The sequence below is a fragment of the Schistocerca nitens genome, chromosome 8 (assembly GCF_023898315.1).
Source record: "Schistocerca nitens isolate TAMUIC-IGC-003100 chromosome 8, iqSchNite1.1, whole genome shotgun sequence".
In the NCBI taxonomy this organism is placed as follows: Eukaryota; Metazoa; Arthropoda; class Insecta; order Orthoptera; family Acrididae; genus Schistocerca; species Schistocerca nitens.
The window spans coordinates 22,644,763-22,664,016 of record NC_064621.1 but is presented as its reverse complement, the minus strand read 5'-3'; the positions used below and the strand labels follow the sequence as shown (position 1 = coordinate 22,664,016).

Sequence of the window (19,254 nt, the reverse complement as noted above, 5' to 3'; positions counted from 1 at the left end):
GGCTGAAGGCCTGATTAAGAAGATTCAAAATTATTCGTCGGCTGAAGGCCAGAAGCAATTTCAAAAATACACAACGGCTAAAGGCCTGAATTACCAATAAGGTGGACAATTACACGTTAAAAATACCAAACACCCTTTTAACAATCTTAATAACTGTAACAAGTTATAGTGACGGCTGAAGTACTCACTAAAACAGGACTGAATATTATTTGTCGGCTGAAGGACACAAGCAGTGTTACAAACAATTAACGGCAGAAGGCCGGAATTACAAGTGGGGAAGGCAATAACATGTTACCACATTAGCGTAAATTTTAAACAATAATGACAAATTGTCCAAATAAGACGGAGTGCCAGAATGAGACTTTCACTCTGCAGCGGAGTGTGCGCTGATACGAAACTTCCTGGCAGATTAAAACTGTGTGCCAGACCGAGACTCGAACTCGGGACCTTTGCCTTTCGCGGTAAAGTGCTCTACCAACTGAGCTACCCAAGCACGACTCACGCCCTGTCCTCACAGCTTTACTTCTGCCAGTACCTCGCCTCCTACCATCCAAACTTTACAGAAGCTCTCCTGCGAACATTGCAGAACTAGCACTCCCGAAAGAAATGATATTGCGGAGACATGGCTTAGCCACAGCGTGGGAGATGTTTCCAGAATGAGATTTTCACTCTGCAGCGGAGTGTGCGCTGATACGAAATTTCCTGGCAGATTAAAAGTGTGTGCCGGACCGAGGCTCGAACTCGGGACCTTTGCCTTTCGCGGGCAAGTGCTCTACCAACTGAGCTACCGAAGCACGACTCACGCCCCGTCCTCACAGCTTTACTCCTGCCAGTACCTCGCCTCCTACCATACAAACTTTACAGAAGCTCTCCTGCGAGCATTGCAGAACTAGCACTCCCGAAAGAAATGATATTGCGGAGACATGGCTTAGCCACAGCGTGGGAGATGTTTCCAGAATGAGATTTTCACTCTGCAGCGGAGTGTGCGCTGATACGAAATTTCCTGGCAGATTAAAAGTGTGTGCCGGACCGAGACTCGAACTCGGGGCAAGTGCTCTACCAACTGAGCTACCCAAGCACGACTCACGCCCCGTCCTCACAGCTTTACTCCTGCCAGTACCTCGCCTCCTACCTTCCAAACTTTACAGAAGCTCTCCTGCAAACCTTGCAGAACTAGCACTCCTGAAAGAAAGGACATTGCGGAGACATGGCTTAGCCACAGCCTAGGGGATGTTTCCTGAATGAGATTTTCACTCTGCAGCGGAGTGTGCGCTGATACGAAACTTATTGGCAGATTAAAACTATGTGCCGGACCGAGACTCGAACTCGGGACCTTTTGCAAGGTAGGAGGCGAGATACTAGCAGAAGTAAAGGTGTGAGGACGGGGCGTGAGTCGTGCTTGGGTAGCTCAGTTGGTAGAGCACTTATCCGCGAAAGGCAATGGTCCCGAGTTCGAGTCTCGGTCCGGCACACAGTTTTAATCTGTCAGGAAGTTTCTTTAAGACGGAGTGATCGACAGGCAGTGGTCCCTGGACCGACCTGAGGAAGGTGACTACAGCTGTGTAAGCGGTGAGACAGGCAGCCAAGAGTTGTAATCACGTAACAGGATGGCACCTCACACCAACGTGCGATCACTGGTACAACGGCCGGTACACCGGCAAAGGCGAAGAGTCGGACAGCACCACGTCTTCAGAAACACATCCAAGGTCGAAGGAAACACTAGAACCAAGGCAGACCTCCCAAAAACATATGCACAGTACAATTCAAGAGGCTGTAGAATGAAGGCTTTCACGACCGGGTGACATGGCTGTTGACATACTTTCCGGGATGTGAGGTCGTGGTCCAAGAACTTTTCTGCTCCTTACGTTTCGTCCAGGACTGCGCTGGACTTCCTCAGAGGCGCTGCTCCGCTGAGTCTTGCCGACTGACTGGTCGGGTGTCTGAGAGCGACTTATACATTGTGAGAAAGGGGGGTGTGGTTCAGGTGACACGTGATGAACAGTGATAATCCATAGCAAAGATAAGGTTGACTATCGATTACCACCTTGTCAAAGATAAAAACTGTTAGCAATTTTGTAGAGCCACTGACCATATATCGCTAAGTTTCATAGCCTCCTCTTTCCTATTAAAATTATCATGATGTTTATAAATTTCAATAGCTTCTCTATATAGCCGTGGATAGTAATTTAACGTTGTAGATAAAACTTCGGTATCCGAAAACTTCACTTGGTGGTTGCCTGGTTGAAGAGCATGTTCCACTACAGCTGATTTTTCTATTTTTCCAAGTCGACAAAGACTTTTATGCTCTTTCAGTCGCGTGTTTACGCTTCTTTTGGTAGTACCAATATAAACTTTACCACAGGTACATGGAATTTTATACACACCACATGTCGACAGGGGAGGGCGTTTATCCTTCACAGATCGCAGTACTTGACTTATTTTCTTTGTTGGTTTAAAGACAGGTTTTATGTCATGTTTTCGTAAAATCTTACCGATCCGATCTGTTACTTTTTTAATAAAAGGTAGAACTACTGTATTTTTCTGTCGTTGTGGTTCATTCTTATCTTTTGGTCTTCTACTCCTTGGACGCAAAATTCTATTTATCTCTTTTCTTGAGTAGCCGTTTTTTTCAAAAGCCTGCATCAGATGTTTCGCTTCAGCATCCAAATGTTCAGGTGTACATATCCGTTCCGCTCGATCGATAAGACTTTTTATGACACCCCTTTTTTGTTGTGGGTGATGATTAGAATTTTTATGTAAATATCTGTCCGTATGTGTTGCCTTCCGAAAGACTTTATATTCCAAGCTTCTATCGGACCGTCTCATAACTAAGACATCCAAGAAAGATATTCTGTTATCCTTTTCTGTTTCCATGGTAAACTGTATTTTTGGGTGAATTTTATTTAAATAATCAAACAAATCGTCCAAGGCCTTTCTGCCATGGGACCAAACCACAAATGTGTCATCTACATATCGATACCAACGAGATGGTTTGTTATTAGCTTTGTCTAGGGCTGACTGTTCAAATTTTTCCATGTAAAGATTGGCACTCGCAGGGCCTAATGGATTACCCATTGCTACTCCATCAAGTTGTTCATAAAATTCATTATCCCACTGGAACTGACTTGATGTAAGACAATGTCTGAAAAGAACAGTCAAATCTTCTGGAAAAATATCCGCTATCAAAATCATAACTTCGTTAACAGGAATCATTGTGAATAAGGACACAATGTCAAAACTTACAAGAATATCTTCAGGGGCCAGAGTTAGTCCCTCTAGTTTTTCAATAAAATGACGCGAGTCTTTTATATATGAGTCAGTTTTTCCAAAAAATGGTTGTAAACAAGTTGTTAAATATCTTGCTATTTCATAAGTGGGAGAATTGATGGCACTGACTATGGGTCTTAAAGGAAAATCTATTTTATGAATTTTAGGTACACCATTCAATCGAGGACACATAGCTTCACTTTTCAACAAAGTTCTTTTATCTTCTTTTCGGATAGAGGTAGATGACTTAATCAAATTATTTGTTTTCCTAAGTACACTGGCTGTAGGATCCCCCACAAGTTTTTATACTGCCCTGACGTTAAAAGGTTCAAAATTTTTCTTCGGTAATCTTCTGTATTCATAACAACAGTAGCGTTCCCTTTATCTGCAGGAAGAACCACTATTTCTTCATCTGCATTCAAATCCATAAGAGCCTTCCTCTCACCTCTTGTTAAATTACATTCTAGAGGTCTGCTGTGGCTTAAAACTTTAGTGGTTTCAATTCGAATTGCATTCGCGGTTGCCTTAGGGATATTTCGTATACCTGCTTCTATATTCGCGATAATATCTTCAAGTGGTACTTTCACAGGAGCTATAGCGTAATTTCCTCCTTTTGCAAGGACGAAAATCTCGTCTTGAGATAAGACTTTTTTTTGAGTTGTTTATGACAGTATCAGTCATCATCGTATTACTTGTAGTTGTTACATTAGCTTGTAACTTTCCGAACTTTTTCTTATGTCTACTAGTAGTCATTTCTATCGTAGCTTCCATAGTTGTAAACGTAAGATAATCAATTTTATTCCACAGGTCTATCTGTATCTTACAAGCTAAGAATAAATGAAGCTTCAGTAACTCACAGTCAACAGAATCCACTATGGTGGACAATTACACGTTAAAAATACCAAAAACCCCTTTAAGAATCTTAATAACTGTAACAAGTTATAGTGACGGCTGAAGTACTCACTAAAACAGAACTGAATATTATTTTGTCGGCTGAAGGCCACGAGCAGTGATACAAACAATTAACGGCTGAAGGCCGGAAGTTCAAGTGGGGAAGGCAATAACATGTTAAAACATTAGGGTAAAGTTTAAACAATTATGACAACTTGTCCAAATAAGATGGAGTGATCCACAGACAGTGCTCCTTCATCGAACTGAGGTGATTACAGCTGTGTAAGCGGTGAGACAGACAGCCAAGAGTTGTAATCACGTAACAGGATGGCACGTCCGATCACCGGTACAACGGCCGGTACACCGGCAAAGGCGAAGAGACGGATAGCACCACGTCTTCAGAAACACACCCAACGTCGAAGGAAACACTAGAACCAAGGTAGACCTTCCAAAAACATATGCACAGTACAATTCAAGAGGCTGTCGAACTACAAGCTGTGTCCGACAACATCAACAGGACGAGGAAAGGTACACTGCCGGAAAAGTACGCTAACCTCCAGGGCAGGTAACTGGGCGTTAGCGGCCGCAAGGCAGAAAATACCGCTGGCTGCACTTCACTAATGAGAATAATACCAAAACGAAGCTAACATCGAGGAGTAGAAGGCGGCTAATAGCTTCCGCCAGCCTGACAGACTCCACTTGTTGTGGTCGGTCTCACCGATCCTGGGAGCAGCAACACGCAAGCAACAGCGAGATCTCAAACAGTGGAGGTTTCAGTACTGAACACGGCTCACTCAACTTCAAACGTCCTGGTTTCGGCCGTCGGCTACAGCCCTTCGGTCCGACAGTGCCTGCACGCCGCCAGCAGTACCGGCCTGCCCCGCGCTGCGGACCTCCTCGCTGCTCCGTCCGAAGCCGAAGTGTCTGCACCAGTACGCAGGCAGCATTTCAATAACTGGACATTAAAACCACACAAGATACACACGGACCCGCGAAGACAATTCCACAATGTCTCAAACAATACTAAAACCAGTAACTGTGAAACAACACGGACCAATTATTAGTTGGCACAAACACAGAGAATCCAGAAGCGGTCGGACAACCAAATGCACGTCGTTCGCTGCGACGACCGACCGAACGACCAACCAACGGTCGTCCCCACTCAAGTCAGACACGGAAAAGATCCCAGTGTCAATCGTGGACTGACAACTTGTAGCGATGAGGGCACTTCGACGGATGGACACACACACACACACACACACACACACACACACACACACACACACAGGTGAAAGTTGCACTACTAGAATATGGCGGTCCATTCAACTAAAACTCGCTGAATCCGGTCCTTGACGTGGTCGTGCACTCTCGCGACCACATCGTTTCGTCGACAGTGCATGTGTGTCGCCAGTGGACGAGCGAGTACTGGCTGTCCGGACCTCACTGCTGCTCCGTCTCAACTCATCTCGCTCGAAACACGACGACCCGAAATACTAGAGGTCTCTCCAAAGATGGTACCACAGTACTGGCTATCGATAACCACTGCTGCTGCCACTCGTGGACGTACAATACCAGCAACTCAGTGGCACCATTAACACAAGAAGGAATCGAGACGCCACTACCGCTATTATACGACGTCAAGTTATGAACGGCAAGAATGAGAGCCACACACGACTCAGTGTTGCTAGCTGAACTACCTTTTTACAGGCAATTGGTATCGATCTAGACAATATACAACAGTCTCCACACGATCAGTTGTTCAGTTGGCGCCATGTTTCCTTCACCAACGAGCACAGGACTGGTGTGACGCCTGGTGATTCTCGTACAAGAAGTGACCACATACTAACGAGTGTGTTGGGCATGTAGTACCACGGGTTAAGGAAGCATGTGAATCTGTTATATTTTAGGCCAGTATTATGTACCGGCATCAGATGCCTTGCATCTCTGAGGGAAAGGTGTAATCAATTTGAAGGTTGGTTTGAACACCACAGTGCTTTACTGGGCATAGTCCCACTAAAGGTGCTACACCCCTGCGCTCCTATGACCTTTGAACTGACTTACCTAACGGTTACAGGAGGAATTACAATTTAACGCGAGCTGTGAACACTTTTGTAATTCGTGATTTTTCACATTAAAATACATCGTCAAAGGTAAAAGCAGCAATAAGCAACAGATGAAATTCCCAAGACTGACTGAGGGTCGAGCACGAGACTTTTGGATCCGTAGTCTGGCACTGTACCACTGAGTCAGCGAGACACCTCTGATCTCTACTGATGGTAATTTGCGGGCTACCTCGTATCGAAACAGGATCCTACAGCCTCTTCTCAAGCAGAAGAGTAAACATTTGGAAATGGGTACGTCTTTCGAGACGATTACGCACGGAGGCACCGCGCCGTCCTCCGGGAAGTGGGACTCGACTGGTAAGAACTAACCACGACTGTTGGAGTGCCTTACATCTGCAATATCCGTCTATTTGACGATCTCGTAGCTTCACCCACCCAGTTAGTATGGTCGCGGCGAAACAAGTTTCATGACTGCCATACACTGCACCTACTTCAGCGGCTCCCCAGGGCGCAAGCATCCCAATACTGCGACACACATTGTCTCACTTATCTGGTAACCATAAGACAAAGACATTCGCAAACTTCTTCTCTGTTGCTGCTATCCGCCCTGGAACTAGCTACTCTGGACTCAGCGCCGTCCGCTGTGGCCGAGCGGTTCTAGGCGCTTCAGTCCGGAACCACGCGACTGCTACGGTCGCAGGTTCGAATCCTGCCTCGGGCATGTATGTGTGTGATGTCCTTAGGTTAGTTAGGTTTAATTAGTTCTAAGTTCTAGGGGACTGATGACCTCAGATGTTAAGTCCCATAGTGCTTAGAGCCATTTGAACCATTTGAACTAAGCGCAAAATTCAATGCCCAGTTGTATTTAACAAAAAGCTCAACCACTTTCTTCTGTTAACCTCGTAACACTGCCCCTCAACAACAACAAAAAAAGGACCAGTTTTTCTTCTGTCAAGTAGGACAGAAATGCTCGCATCTTCTCCCAGTTATGCTTCTTTCTCTTTTCGTTTGTGAGTCACTCAAGCCAGTTTCTCTTCACAGATCTTTATTACTTCTGTTGTACAATGATCCTTTCCCCTCAGTAGCTGCGGGGTCAGGGTGGCTGAATTCAAACTGGAAAGGCCTGGGTTCGGTTTCCCTCCAGGTCAGTGATTTTCTCCTCTCGGGGACTGGGCGTCGCGTTGTCCTCATCATCAGATGTTCAGATGTGTGTGAAATCTTATGGGACTTAACTGCTAAGGTCATCAGTCCCTAAGCTTGCACACTACTTAACCTAAATTGACCTAAGGACAAACACACACACCCATGCTCGAGAGAGGACTCGAACCTCCGCCGGGACCAGCCACACAGTCCATGACTGCAGCGCCTAAGACCGCTCGGCTAATCCCGCGCGGCTCCTCATCATGACCTACGAGCAAGTCGCCGACAAGGTGTCACATGGAAAGACTTGAACCAGTGAGCGGGCCGCCACACGACAGAGAGAGGGACCACGTTTCTATTTCTCTCCTTCTTCCGTAGCTTCTCCATGAACATTTCTGTTAGCGCTCATAGTTTACTTCTAGAGTCTTATTGTTCCACGAGTATATTTGATAAACGGAAGCAAGATCTTTTTTCTGCTTTCTTTCTGTCATACTAATTTTTAATGTTGAACTCTAAATTAGACATAACTTACGACATGGTTGTCGAAATAAAAGTAACGTTAAGTAATGTAGAATGCCTGGTTAGATGTAAGAGAGGACCTGATGACCTTAATATGTCGGATAAATAAATCAATAAACAAAAATAAAATAAAAAATATTAATGGCGGAGGGTACATCGTACTATTCCACTTGCGTACTGAGCGAGGGGAAAGTGACTCTCTATATGCCTTTGCAGACACCCTAACCTCTCTTGTCTCTTGCTAATTATCCCTAAGCGAGAAGTACATTGGTGGCAGCATAATGGTCGGCCAGTCATCTTCGAATACAGATTTTCTATTTCTACCCAACAGGATTTTACGCCAACTACGTCGTCTTTCTTCCCAGGATTCCCATTTAAGTTCCCCGACCATTTCTATTACACTTTCATACGATCTACACAGACCTGTTACGATCATGGCAGCGAGCACCTGAATACTTCGATATCTGCTCTCACGCCTCCTTGATAAGGACTCCAAACACTGGAGTAATATTCTAGAACTGGTCGCACTAGTGTCTCGTATGCGATTTTCTTTACAGATGAACTGCAGTTTCCCATAACCCTTCGAACATATCTAAGTCTTTCAATCGTTATCGTCTCATTTCATGTAACTTCATCGTCCTTTCTTTTCCGTAACATACATACTGCCCCGTACGGGATCCACTTTTTCAGAATTTGTCGAATTTTATTTCATTATTTAACTTCGTGTTCGGGTATGCTTTCTGACACTGTTGTCAAAAGTAAGCTACGGGAAGGGATTCGTTTACGCCATCTGTCTGCAAAGGCTGGAAACTGTGTTCTGTGTATTATCTTATTCTAACAGTTTGCGAATTGTATCTCTGAGTTGTAAGTTGGGGACCAGCCCAGCATCTGCCTAAATGGGCGTGGGAAAAGGCCTGAAAACATATTCAGATTCTATCGATGTCTAGCCCACCTCCCCATCTCACAAGCTAGCTTGCTGCGTGTGTTCCGCTATAAAAGCAGGTTACTTCAGAATGGTTCTTAATATTACCCCAAATATTTATACGAAGTGATGTGTGTGTGTGTGTGTGTGTGTGTGGTATCACAGATCGATACCACCGTCACAGTCCGCACTGGGAACGCACCCTCCGCCAGACACTGACAGCAGCGGCTCCAGTGGTGCGCGTCCGCCGGGCCACACCTTCAGCGGCCCCGACTACGAGCGCCTGCGACACAGGACGGCCGGCGGCGGCTGCAGGGCCAGTCTCAGTCGCAGTCTTCAGCCTCACTCAGCCTCGACAGTTCGCCGGTGCATTAGAACCGGGAGCCTCACACTACACGAAGCTCTTTCGCTTATTGTAAAAGCTAGACTTCTTTGCTGATTGCTCTTTTGTAAAGTTTCTTCGTAACGCTTGGAAAAAGCTACAAGTAAAATTTCTGTTTACTGTATTTATGCGTTCGCTAATCATCTCTGTTCCTATCTGCCCTATAATTACAGCAGCTGCACCACTCGGTAGCCCACATCTCCTTGCCATTGTGTGCTAGGTTTGGCAGTCACATACTATACAGCTGCTTCTCTTTGTTACAGGTTTTGTCTTACATGCATCGACATTTATAGAGAGCTGTCATTCATAGCAGCAAGTATACATTTTGTCTCATTCTTTATGATCGTCAAACGATGATACGATATTGTGCACAAAAGCATTGACAGCGAAAAGCCTTATATTGCTGCTGATCCTATGTGATGAATAGTTTACGCAGAGGGCGTTTCACAAATCATGTTACACACTTCTAGAAGTTGTAGAGGGGACTTCGTAAATCAAGTTTTACACAGGGACCCACGTGTGGAAATGGTTCGTTTCCATTTCCGTTTTACAAGAAAAATAAGATGTACAAATTTCACTCCTATTTACTGTCATATTACAGCAGCTGCTCGATATGACGATCACCAAGTTCTATGCACACAGTGTATCTGTGCAGTAAGTTGGCATAAACTCTGTCCAACACGCGTGGTGCACGGTTAATCGCTTCTGCCGCAGCCATGATCCGTGCAACGAAATCTTCTTTCAACTGGACAGGCGTCCCGTAAACAAGAGTTTTCATGTGGGCCGCAAGAAAACGTCCAAACATATTAAATCTGGGAATCTTGGTGGCCAAGCATGTGGTCCAACTCGGCCGATCCACCTGTCCCTGTAGACAGGTTGTTTCGCCCGCGAGCTGCAAAATGTACTGCTGCGCTATCACGCTGGAACCACAATTTGTGACGAATGCTCAATGGAACATCTTCCAAAAGTTCTACCAGTAGATGTTGCAGCAATATCAAGTACTCGACACCCGTTAGGTGAGGAGTTAGGATATACAGTACGTCCATCGCAGATATACGCCGAGACACTGATGCCGAAGGTGTGCTGAAATATCCGTGTACACGTGGCTGTAGGGTGTCCTCGATCCCAGATGTGACACTCTCCCTGTTGAAATGCGCTTCGTCGACGAACAAAATTCGCCTCGAAAACTGAGGAAAATTCACAAAATGGTGTAAAAACTAAGCATAGAAACTGACACACGGTACAAAATCCGCCGGGAGCACGGTGTGTTCTTCCTGAGGGTGATTTGGGTGGCGTTGTTGGTGCAAAACACGCCAGACAGACGAGTGAGACACATGAAACTCAAGTACAATGACTCGAGTACTCGTCGAAAGGTTCTCTTCAACTCTACGAAGCATTTCCTCTTCCAGTACGATAGTTCCCCGCCTTCTTGGAACACCACAGTTTGCTCTATCACCTGCGAATTTCCCACTTACCCTCAGCCGTTGTTCTACTACGGAAAACGTGGGATTACATGGAGTCACACTATTTGGAAAGGAGTCGCGGTACAGACTTTTGGCTTCTCGTCCTATGGCGAGCTTTACCGTAAATTGACAACGTATCGGTTCACTGTACCAACGTGTACTCACGCATCCTGTTACTACAGTACTTGTCATTGTAATGTCAACTGACGCATCACCAGGAAACGTGAAAACAAAGCCGAAGGAAATAGAAGACATCACGTGACTTGGCGTCATAGTACCATTCCTGAATATGGGTAGCCTACCACAATAGGGGAACTGCGTGAGGAACATCTAGCGCGCGAGTGAGTAGCTCTCGATTTTCTTGTGGCATATAAACGAGTCGTTTGCGGGCACGGGTTCCTATGCAGACTCGATCTGCAGCCTGTAGCAGCGTGTAGTGAAGCAGCAGACACAGAGAGCGCCTGGCGCGGTGTGTTGCAGCGGTGTGCACGCGGCCGTGCTCGTCGGGCCGCTGCATCAAGCCCAACATCTGCCTGTGCGACGGCGGCACCGTCGCCTCCAGCTGCCCGCCCCCCGCCGGCGGCGCCGCCCCCGGCGCCGGCTCCCAGCACCACTACCAGCCGCAGCCGCCGCCGCCGCCGCCGCCTGGTCAGTACTGCACTCTGCAAGTCTCCCATATCACTGTTGCAAGAGGTGTTCGTAACGACTAGGTACCCTCTTACAACGCGTACATGTTTAGCTTCAAAGTTGATCATTGTGTTTTAGCAGTAAGTGGCACTACATTGAGTACCATTACTGGAAAAATGACTTTAATACTAATTAACATGGCAGTCTTCAGACATCATACTGTGTGGAGTACAGCACTGTTCATTTATTCATTCATTCACGAATTGTTTTACATAATCCCATCCATCAAGAAGAGCCTTTGAGGATATAAAGCGAGTCATACTACACGTTAATAATCAGAAACAGCCACTCCAACTACTCCTGTCAAAGTTAATGATAATTATCGGAATTACTTTAGTTTCGTTGAAGAAACCGTTGCACTTACATTCTACTTCATGGTTGGCATTTATGTAGTTTTACACAGGCCACTATTAGTTGCCCATACGCAATTAATAACATAAAATAACACGAATGAAAATATTCCATCACAGAAGCCAACATGGGCCCCAAAACGACCCTTTCGCGAGTTAATGGCGAATGTTTACTCGCAGCCACCGACTTCAGTCCAGCATTCGATGTGGTCTCGTCAACCGATCTCACGTGTAGAGATTTCATAAAAATGACCACACTGATGGCTACGAAAATTACGGTACCATAAATGCGGCGTGCAAAAAAACTCAAATAGGCAAGAAGTCTACTACGTTCTTGGATATGCACACGATTAGCAATGCAGTGCAACCACACAAAGTAAGTAGTAGCAACGCTACCTGTACTCTGTAAACAAGGAAAGATTATGAAACGCGTTTCTCATTACGAACTCACATTTGCATGTTGTGTGTTTACAAGAAATACCACAACAGCAACTGCAGTAAAAATCACAAAACCAAAGTACGATAAAATATTCCACATAAAAGTGCACTAAAATGTATTTAACACAGTACAATTACACTGAAGCGCCAAAGAAACTAGTATAGACATGTGTATCCAAATACAGAGATATGTAAACAGGCAGAATACGGCGCTGCGGTCGGAAACACCTATATAAGACAACAGCGTCTGGCGCAGTTGTTAGACCGGTTACTGCTGCGACAATGGCACGTTATCAAGTAAGTTTAAACGTTGTGTTATAGTCGGCGCACGAGCGACGGGACATAGCATCTCCGAGATAGCGATGAAGCGGGGATTTTCCCGCACGACCACTTCACGAGTGTACTGTCAATATCAGGAATCCGGTAAATCATCAAATCTCAGACATCGCTGCGGCCGGAGAAACATCCTGCAAGAACGGGACCAACGACGACTGAAGAGAATCGTTCAACGTGACTGAAGTGCAATCCTTTCGGAAATTGCTTCAGATTTCAATGCTGGGCCATCAACATATGTCAGCGTGCGAACCAATCAACGAAACATCATCCATACGGACGTTCGGAACCGGAGGCCCACTCGTGTAGCCTTGATGACTGCACGACACAAAGCCTTATGCCTCACCTGGGGCCATCAACACCGACATTGGACTGATGATGGCTGGAAACATGTTGCCTGGTCGGACGAGTCTCGTCTCAAAATGTATCGAGCGGATGGACGTGTCCGACTATGAGACAACCTCATGAATCCATGGACATGCATGTCAGCAGGGGACTGTTCAGGCTGGTAGAGGGTCTGTAATGCTATGGGGAATGTTCAGTTGCAGTGATATATATCTAAATATGACTCTGACAGGTGACACGTACGTCAGTATCCTGTCTGATCACCTTCATCCATTCACGTCCATTATGCATTCCGACGGACTTGGGCAATTCCAGCAAAACAATGCGACACCCCACACGTACAGAATTGCTACAGAGTGACTCCAGTAACAATCTTCTGAGTTTAAACGCTTCCGCTGGCCACCAAACTCCTCAGACATGAACATTATTGAACATATCTTGGATGCCTTGCAACGTGCTGTTCAGAAGAGATATCCACCCCCTCGTCCTCTTACGGATTTATGGACAGCCCTGCAAGATTCATAGTGTCAATTCCCTCTTGCACTAGTTCACTACTTCAGACATTAGTCGACTCCATGCCACGTCGTGTTGCGGCACTTCTGCGTACTCGTGGGGGCCCTACAAGATATTAGGCAGGTGTACGTTTCCTTGGCTCTTCATTGTAGCTAAAGATAGTAAATACAAACTCACGAGGCAAAATGATACGGACGAGACTACGCAGTGGACATTTGCAGTTGGACAATTGCTCACAGAGCATGCATAGCTGCAAGTCTTCAATGGGCCAGACAACTCAAACTGGATAGTAGCTGACTCGAGAAGTGTTGTGTAGTCCGAGAAGTTCTGATTTTGCCTATTTTCAGATTATGCAAGACTTCGACTGCACCGATTGCCCAATGAGGCTTGGAAGTGGTTTAGTGATGTTTTGTGGGTGTCTTTCATACTATGACTCGGACCCACTCATCGACTTTACCGCGAACATGAATCAGCATATTTACTTCAACAATATCAATGGTCAAATGTTACTCTTTTTTCTAAAACTTCATGATGAGTATGCCGTCCACCAATTTGGCAGCGACCGTGTTCAAAGAGCTGCACGCATACGTTCCTTGTTTGACAGAAAATTCGGCACCCTATCGCACCCCTACTGGTCCACTAAATCACCCGATCTTAGCCCCACATAAAACGTCTAAGACTATTTGGCGAAATGTAGCAGTCATCATACCCCTAATTTGTTACCCTACGGGATATTATCATCAACTTCTGGCTTCAGCTGAAGAAACGTATGGACCGTCTTCTTCGTCGGACTGAAATCATTATCAAGGCCAGATGATGTGCTACATGGCATTAATGTGATGTCTCCTGTGGGAGTCTAATTTCATATACTGTGTGCTGGTAATTGTTGACTGTTAGAATCGATCACAGTATTTAACAGTGAGGTAGTCAAGTAGAATCTGATAAAGCATTTGGCAGAAGACATTTGGCTGCTTTAGCGCCATTTCAGGGAACAGAATGCAAATCACTAACTAGGCCATGGGAGAAGGAAGCCATAAATCAAAGCGTGCTATCTGAAGGGAAGTTAACAAAACTCAATTTTCTTAGGTCGCTGGAAGAAGCTACACCATGGTCATTAAGTCGATTTCACCAACTGCGGATTGTTTTCCGTCACTTTCAACCAGTCTTCCTTCCAATGACGTATGGTTCTGGTCGTCAGTAGCAAGGTTAGACTGTTGAGACACTTCACTTTTTGTGCCTATAGCTACTCTACGGGTCTCATAGTCAATGCATCCGCCAGTTCATTGCCAGACTCACGGACGCCCAAGTACCCACTAAACATCGCCTCTTTCCACACAGGTTACTGGTGAACAACAATGTCCTACATGTACTGAAGAAATCATTTTCCTTGATCCATGCACAAGGAGACTGGTAATAGACTCTCGCAACTGAACTACAAGCACAATTTCATGTTTTGAATATAAGTCATCTGAGCCAGAGCCTTCAAGATTGTGTATATTTCTGTGCCACAAACCGTGAATTCGCTTGGTAAATGAACCTTGAGGGCACAGTCAGTGCAAACTTCTGAACAGCCAAAGTCACTCCCCTTCTCATACCTGTCAATGTATAAATTCGGTGCAAGCCAATAAATAAAATTCGGAGAAGTCTCCACCCTGCATTCCATAATATTGAAAATAACTGGCTATGTCTTGAAATTCCAGGATGGCAATTATCTGCGCCACTGGACATCGGCTGGAATCCAGTCCGCATCCAGCAACATAAGGGCTTACTGTGAATAGACGCACCGTCGCTTTGTTGCACACAGGTGGTTTAGAACAATAATTGCTTGCTGAGCTGAGTAATCAGATGGAAAGCCAGCGACCGAGACAAGCTCTCACACAGCTGAATCACTGACGCTGGCACTGAGGCTGATCCTGGAGGTGGCTGAGGCCAATCCAACTCCCACGCGGTGGACAGCGTAGATGACCTTTAGACAAGTACGTCTTGCTCATCCATACATCTAGCACCTGCAATCGAAGTGGGACCAAACAAAGACCTTATAAAGTCAGAGCACGTGTGATATATCTGCTACCGGAAATGTGAGGCTCAGCCACTTGTACAATGCCTTTTGGGTCATTGTTTCAAATTCCTCGGTTGTAAACCGGAGAGTTCTCTGTAGAAGCCTCTCAAAATTATTCACTTTAACAAAGGCAAATACGTGTAGGTAGTGAACGCACCTTGACTGGTAGAGCGCAACGTATTTGACGTTACTAATATTTCTCGCCTTAGTTATCATAATTTCTTCCCCTTACTTGGAGCAACGCTTTCGTGTCTTGGTGTATAGTGTCCCGACAGTTGTCAAGCAGTTTGCTACAGCATAACCTGCGCAGATCACCGAGCAAGTTCGCAATTAGGAACTTGTTTACTCGGTTTGTCTCGCTGTCTCGATGAAGTAAGTACCATTTTCCAGCCTCTTTACTACCGTGAGAGCTTCTGCAAGTCCGTCTTAAGTTTATTAATGTAGAATGAAGACAGTGTTTCGTGTGATATATTGTTGTCTTTAGAAAAAAATATGTACATTGCTAACCGCAGAAAGTAAACCAGTCACTTTTATTTAGTAGGTTAGTTCTCCATGAGTGTCTAAACGTCTTGTATCTGTTGTAAAAGCATCGTTAACATAACTCTGAGAATGATCGTAGCCGAAACTTTGAACCCTGCACAATTCCCACGAGTGACTTAAAAATCTATGCAGATAGGGTCACGCTGTAAATGGACAAATTGGACATACTGGAAGAGCAAAAGGTGCCCAGGACGTTGACCGCTAAAGACGATTCGCCTCAACAACTCTGTTTTTTTTTTGTGTGTGTGTGTGTGTGTGTGCCTCTGTGCTTGTTTGTTTTAGTGTGCCTCATCTGCATAATCCGGGCTGTTACGCTAAGGATCCCATTCCTGAGCCAGGAGATTCCACTATCACTTTCTGTATGCAGTTTCAGTATTCGAGAATTAGATGTGATGACATGCCTTAAACTCGGTAGCCCCAGTAGCGTCACACTTGTACGCACCGAGGAGCGGCAGAGTTCTCTAAGGTTCTACCTATTAAGAATGGCCCAGAGGCATGTGTGATACCATGAACGCTTTGAACATCCCACCCCCTTCCAAAAATATGACGAACGGTCTACGAAATTCAACTATAAAAGCTCATTAACAGTCGCTTGATAATGTCTTCCAGAAGTGAAATGTGTCATCAGATAGCTTATATAAAATATAAACTGCAGTATGTAAGAAACCTCAGGAGACATCCCACTCATTTTGTGTAACACAGACTCGGAACTTGATAAAGGTCTCAAATCGACGAGGAAGATTCCACAAGTTCCTCAGGCATGGCATGTCTAGTTGAAGTCACCCATTGATGATTAGATTCCGTACACCTATCACATTTCCTGGACTTTAAGTGCTACATTTCACCAGCTGTCCCAAACAGACGTACACATTTTATGTAGGATGATTTCTACGGGATGATTTAGCAGGTCAGTCAAGATATGATAGAATGCCCGAATGTTCTTCAAACCAGGAATGTAAGTATGCAGCCCTGCGAATATAGTTGTTACCGTCGTGCAGACGGTGGTGTACAAGGTAGAGATCAGAGATGTTCTCTGTATACTCGTTTCAAAATCGCCAGCAAGTCCTAAGACGTCATCTCCAACTCGCCGTATCCGTTCACTCAGAGACTCGCCTCGTCAGTCTCCGCCGCTGACCAGTTAATTGAATCTATCCGCGTAGAAATCAGAGCGAGTACACGAGTTCGTAAGGGTAACAGGGGTAACAGTGGACACTTGGCATTTGCATTACATACGCAACCGCTGCGCATGACAATTGTTATATATAGTGTCTGTTATATATAGATATGGATACCTGTATTTGTAAAATTAGCTACCCCCAGGAGGCATCACGCTTATATGTACTTTGTTACACAGCCTCTGGCATACATATATGCAGATGTGTAGGTGTGTATGTGTGTGTATATGTATTTATTTCCATCTTCTGCTCGTCCATCTCCTCCTTCCCCCTGTCTCCGCCCACCTACTCCTCCCTCCACTCTCAGTCCACTCCTTTCTCCGTCCATTTCCTTCTCTCCCATCTATCTATTTCCTCTTCTTTCCTTCCTCTGTCCATCTCCTACTACCCCCTCTCAGTGTCCATCTCCTCCTCTCCCCTCTCACTGCCCAGCTCCTCCACTTCTCACTCTCTGTCCAACTCCTCATCTCTCTCTCTCTCTCTCTCTCTCTCTCTGTCCATCTTCTCCTCTTTCCTTTCTTTGTTCCTCTCCTCCTCCCCCTTTCTCTGTACATTTCCTTCTCTTCCCTTACTCTCTCCATTTCCTCCTACATGTTTCTCTCTCACCTGTACCCCAGTAGGAGGTTGCTGGTTCTTGCCTCCACAGTATTTCATTCCAGATAGTAAGTAGAATGTGTATCAGATTTTGTTGAAATCGAGCCTTTTACCCGAGGCTTTGTACGCGTACGCACATATCACATATATTTCGCTTACGTCAATCTGTTGTAGAATAATGGAACATGTTTTATGTTCTCGTATTATGACATTCTTAGATAATACAAATCTCCTTCATCATAACCAACATGGATTCCGCAAACAGAGATCATGTGAAACTCAGCTCGCCCTATTTGTCCAAGAAATTCACAGTGCCGTAGACACTGGCGAGCAGATTGATGCCGTATTCCTGGACTTCAGGAAGGCATTTGATACGGTTCCGCACTTACGTTTAGTGAAAAAAATACGAGCTTACGGAATGTCGGACCAGGTTTGTGATTGGATTCAGGATTTCCTAGAAGAAAGAACACAACATGTCATTCTTAACGGTTCAAAATCTGCAGATGTAGAGGTAATTTCGGGAGTACCGCAAGGAAGCGTGATAGGACCTTTATTGTTTACAATATACATAAATGACTTAGTTGACAACATCGGTAGCTCCGTGAGGCTATTTGCAGATGACACGGTTGTCTACAAGAAAGTAGCAACATCAGAAGACTCGTACGTACTCCAGGAAGACCTGCAGAGGATTAATGAATGGTGCGACAGCTGGCAGCTTTCCCTAAACGTAGATAAATGTAATATAATGCGCATACATAGGGGCAGAAATCCATTCCAGTACGATTATGCCATAGGTGGTAAATCATTGGAAGCGGTAACGACCGTAAAATACTTAGGAGTTACTATCCGGAGCGATCTGAAGTGGAATGATCACATAAAACAAATAGTGAGAAAAGCAGGCGCCAGGTTGAGATTCATAGGAAGAATTCTAAGAAAATGTGACTCATCGACGAAAGAAGTAGCTTACAAAACGCTTGTTCGTCCGATTCTTGAGTATTGCTCATCAGTATGGGACCCTTACCAGGTTGGATTAATAGAAGAGGTAGACATGATCCAGCGAAAAGCAGCGCGATTCGTCATGGGGACATTTAGTCAGCGCGAGAGCGTTACGGAGATGCTGAACAAGCTCCAGTGGCGGACACTTCAAGAAAGGCGTTACGCAATACGGAGAGGTTTATTATCGAAATTACGAGAGAGCACATTCCGGGAAGAGATGGGCAACATATTACTACCGCCCACATATATCTCGCGTAATGATCACAACGAAAAGATCCGAGAAATTAGAGCAAATACGGAGACTTACAAGCAGTCGTTCTTCCCACGCACAATTCGTGAATGGAACAGGGAAGGGGGGATCAGATAGTGGTACAATAAGTACCCTCCGCCACACACCGTAAGGTGGCTCGCGGAGTATAGATGTAGATGTAGATGTAGATTTCACATATATTTAAAATATTTCGCACATATTTATACACATAGTTCACATGTACCTCTAGCGGATTTCGCCCTGCAGTTTCGTTTTCACGCAGCTCAGTATTTATGATTTCGTAATTCCTCAACTATGTGTCCTACA

General features: G+C 45.2%; 1 protein-coding gene across 1 annotated transcript in view; it reads left to right on the top strand.

Moving 5' to 3' along the window:
• Positions 1 to 19,254, top strand: part of LOC126198519 (fibrillin-2-like) — a 732,236-nt gene that overhangs the window by 196,980 nt on the left and 516,002 nt on the right. The window contains exon 3 of the mRNA XM_049934905.1: positions 11,128 to 11,198. Within this exon, the coding sequence (XP_049790862.1) occupies positions 11,128 to 11,198 (71 nt within the window). The remainder of the gene's footprint in view (positions 1 to 11,127; positions 11,199 to 19,254) is intronic.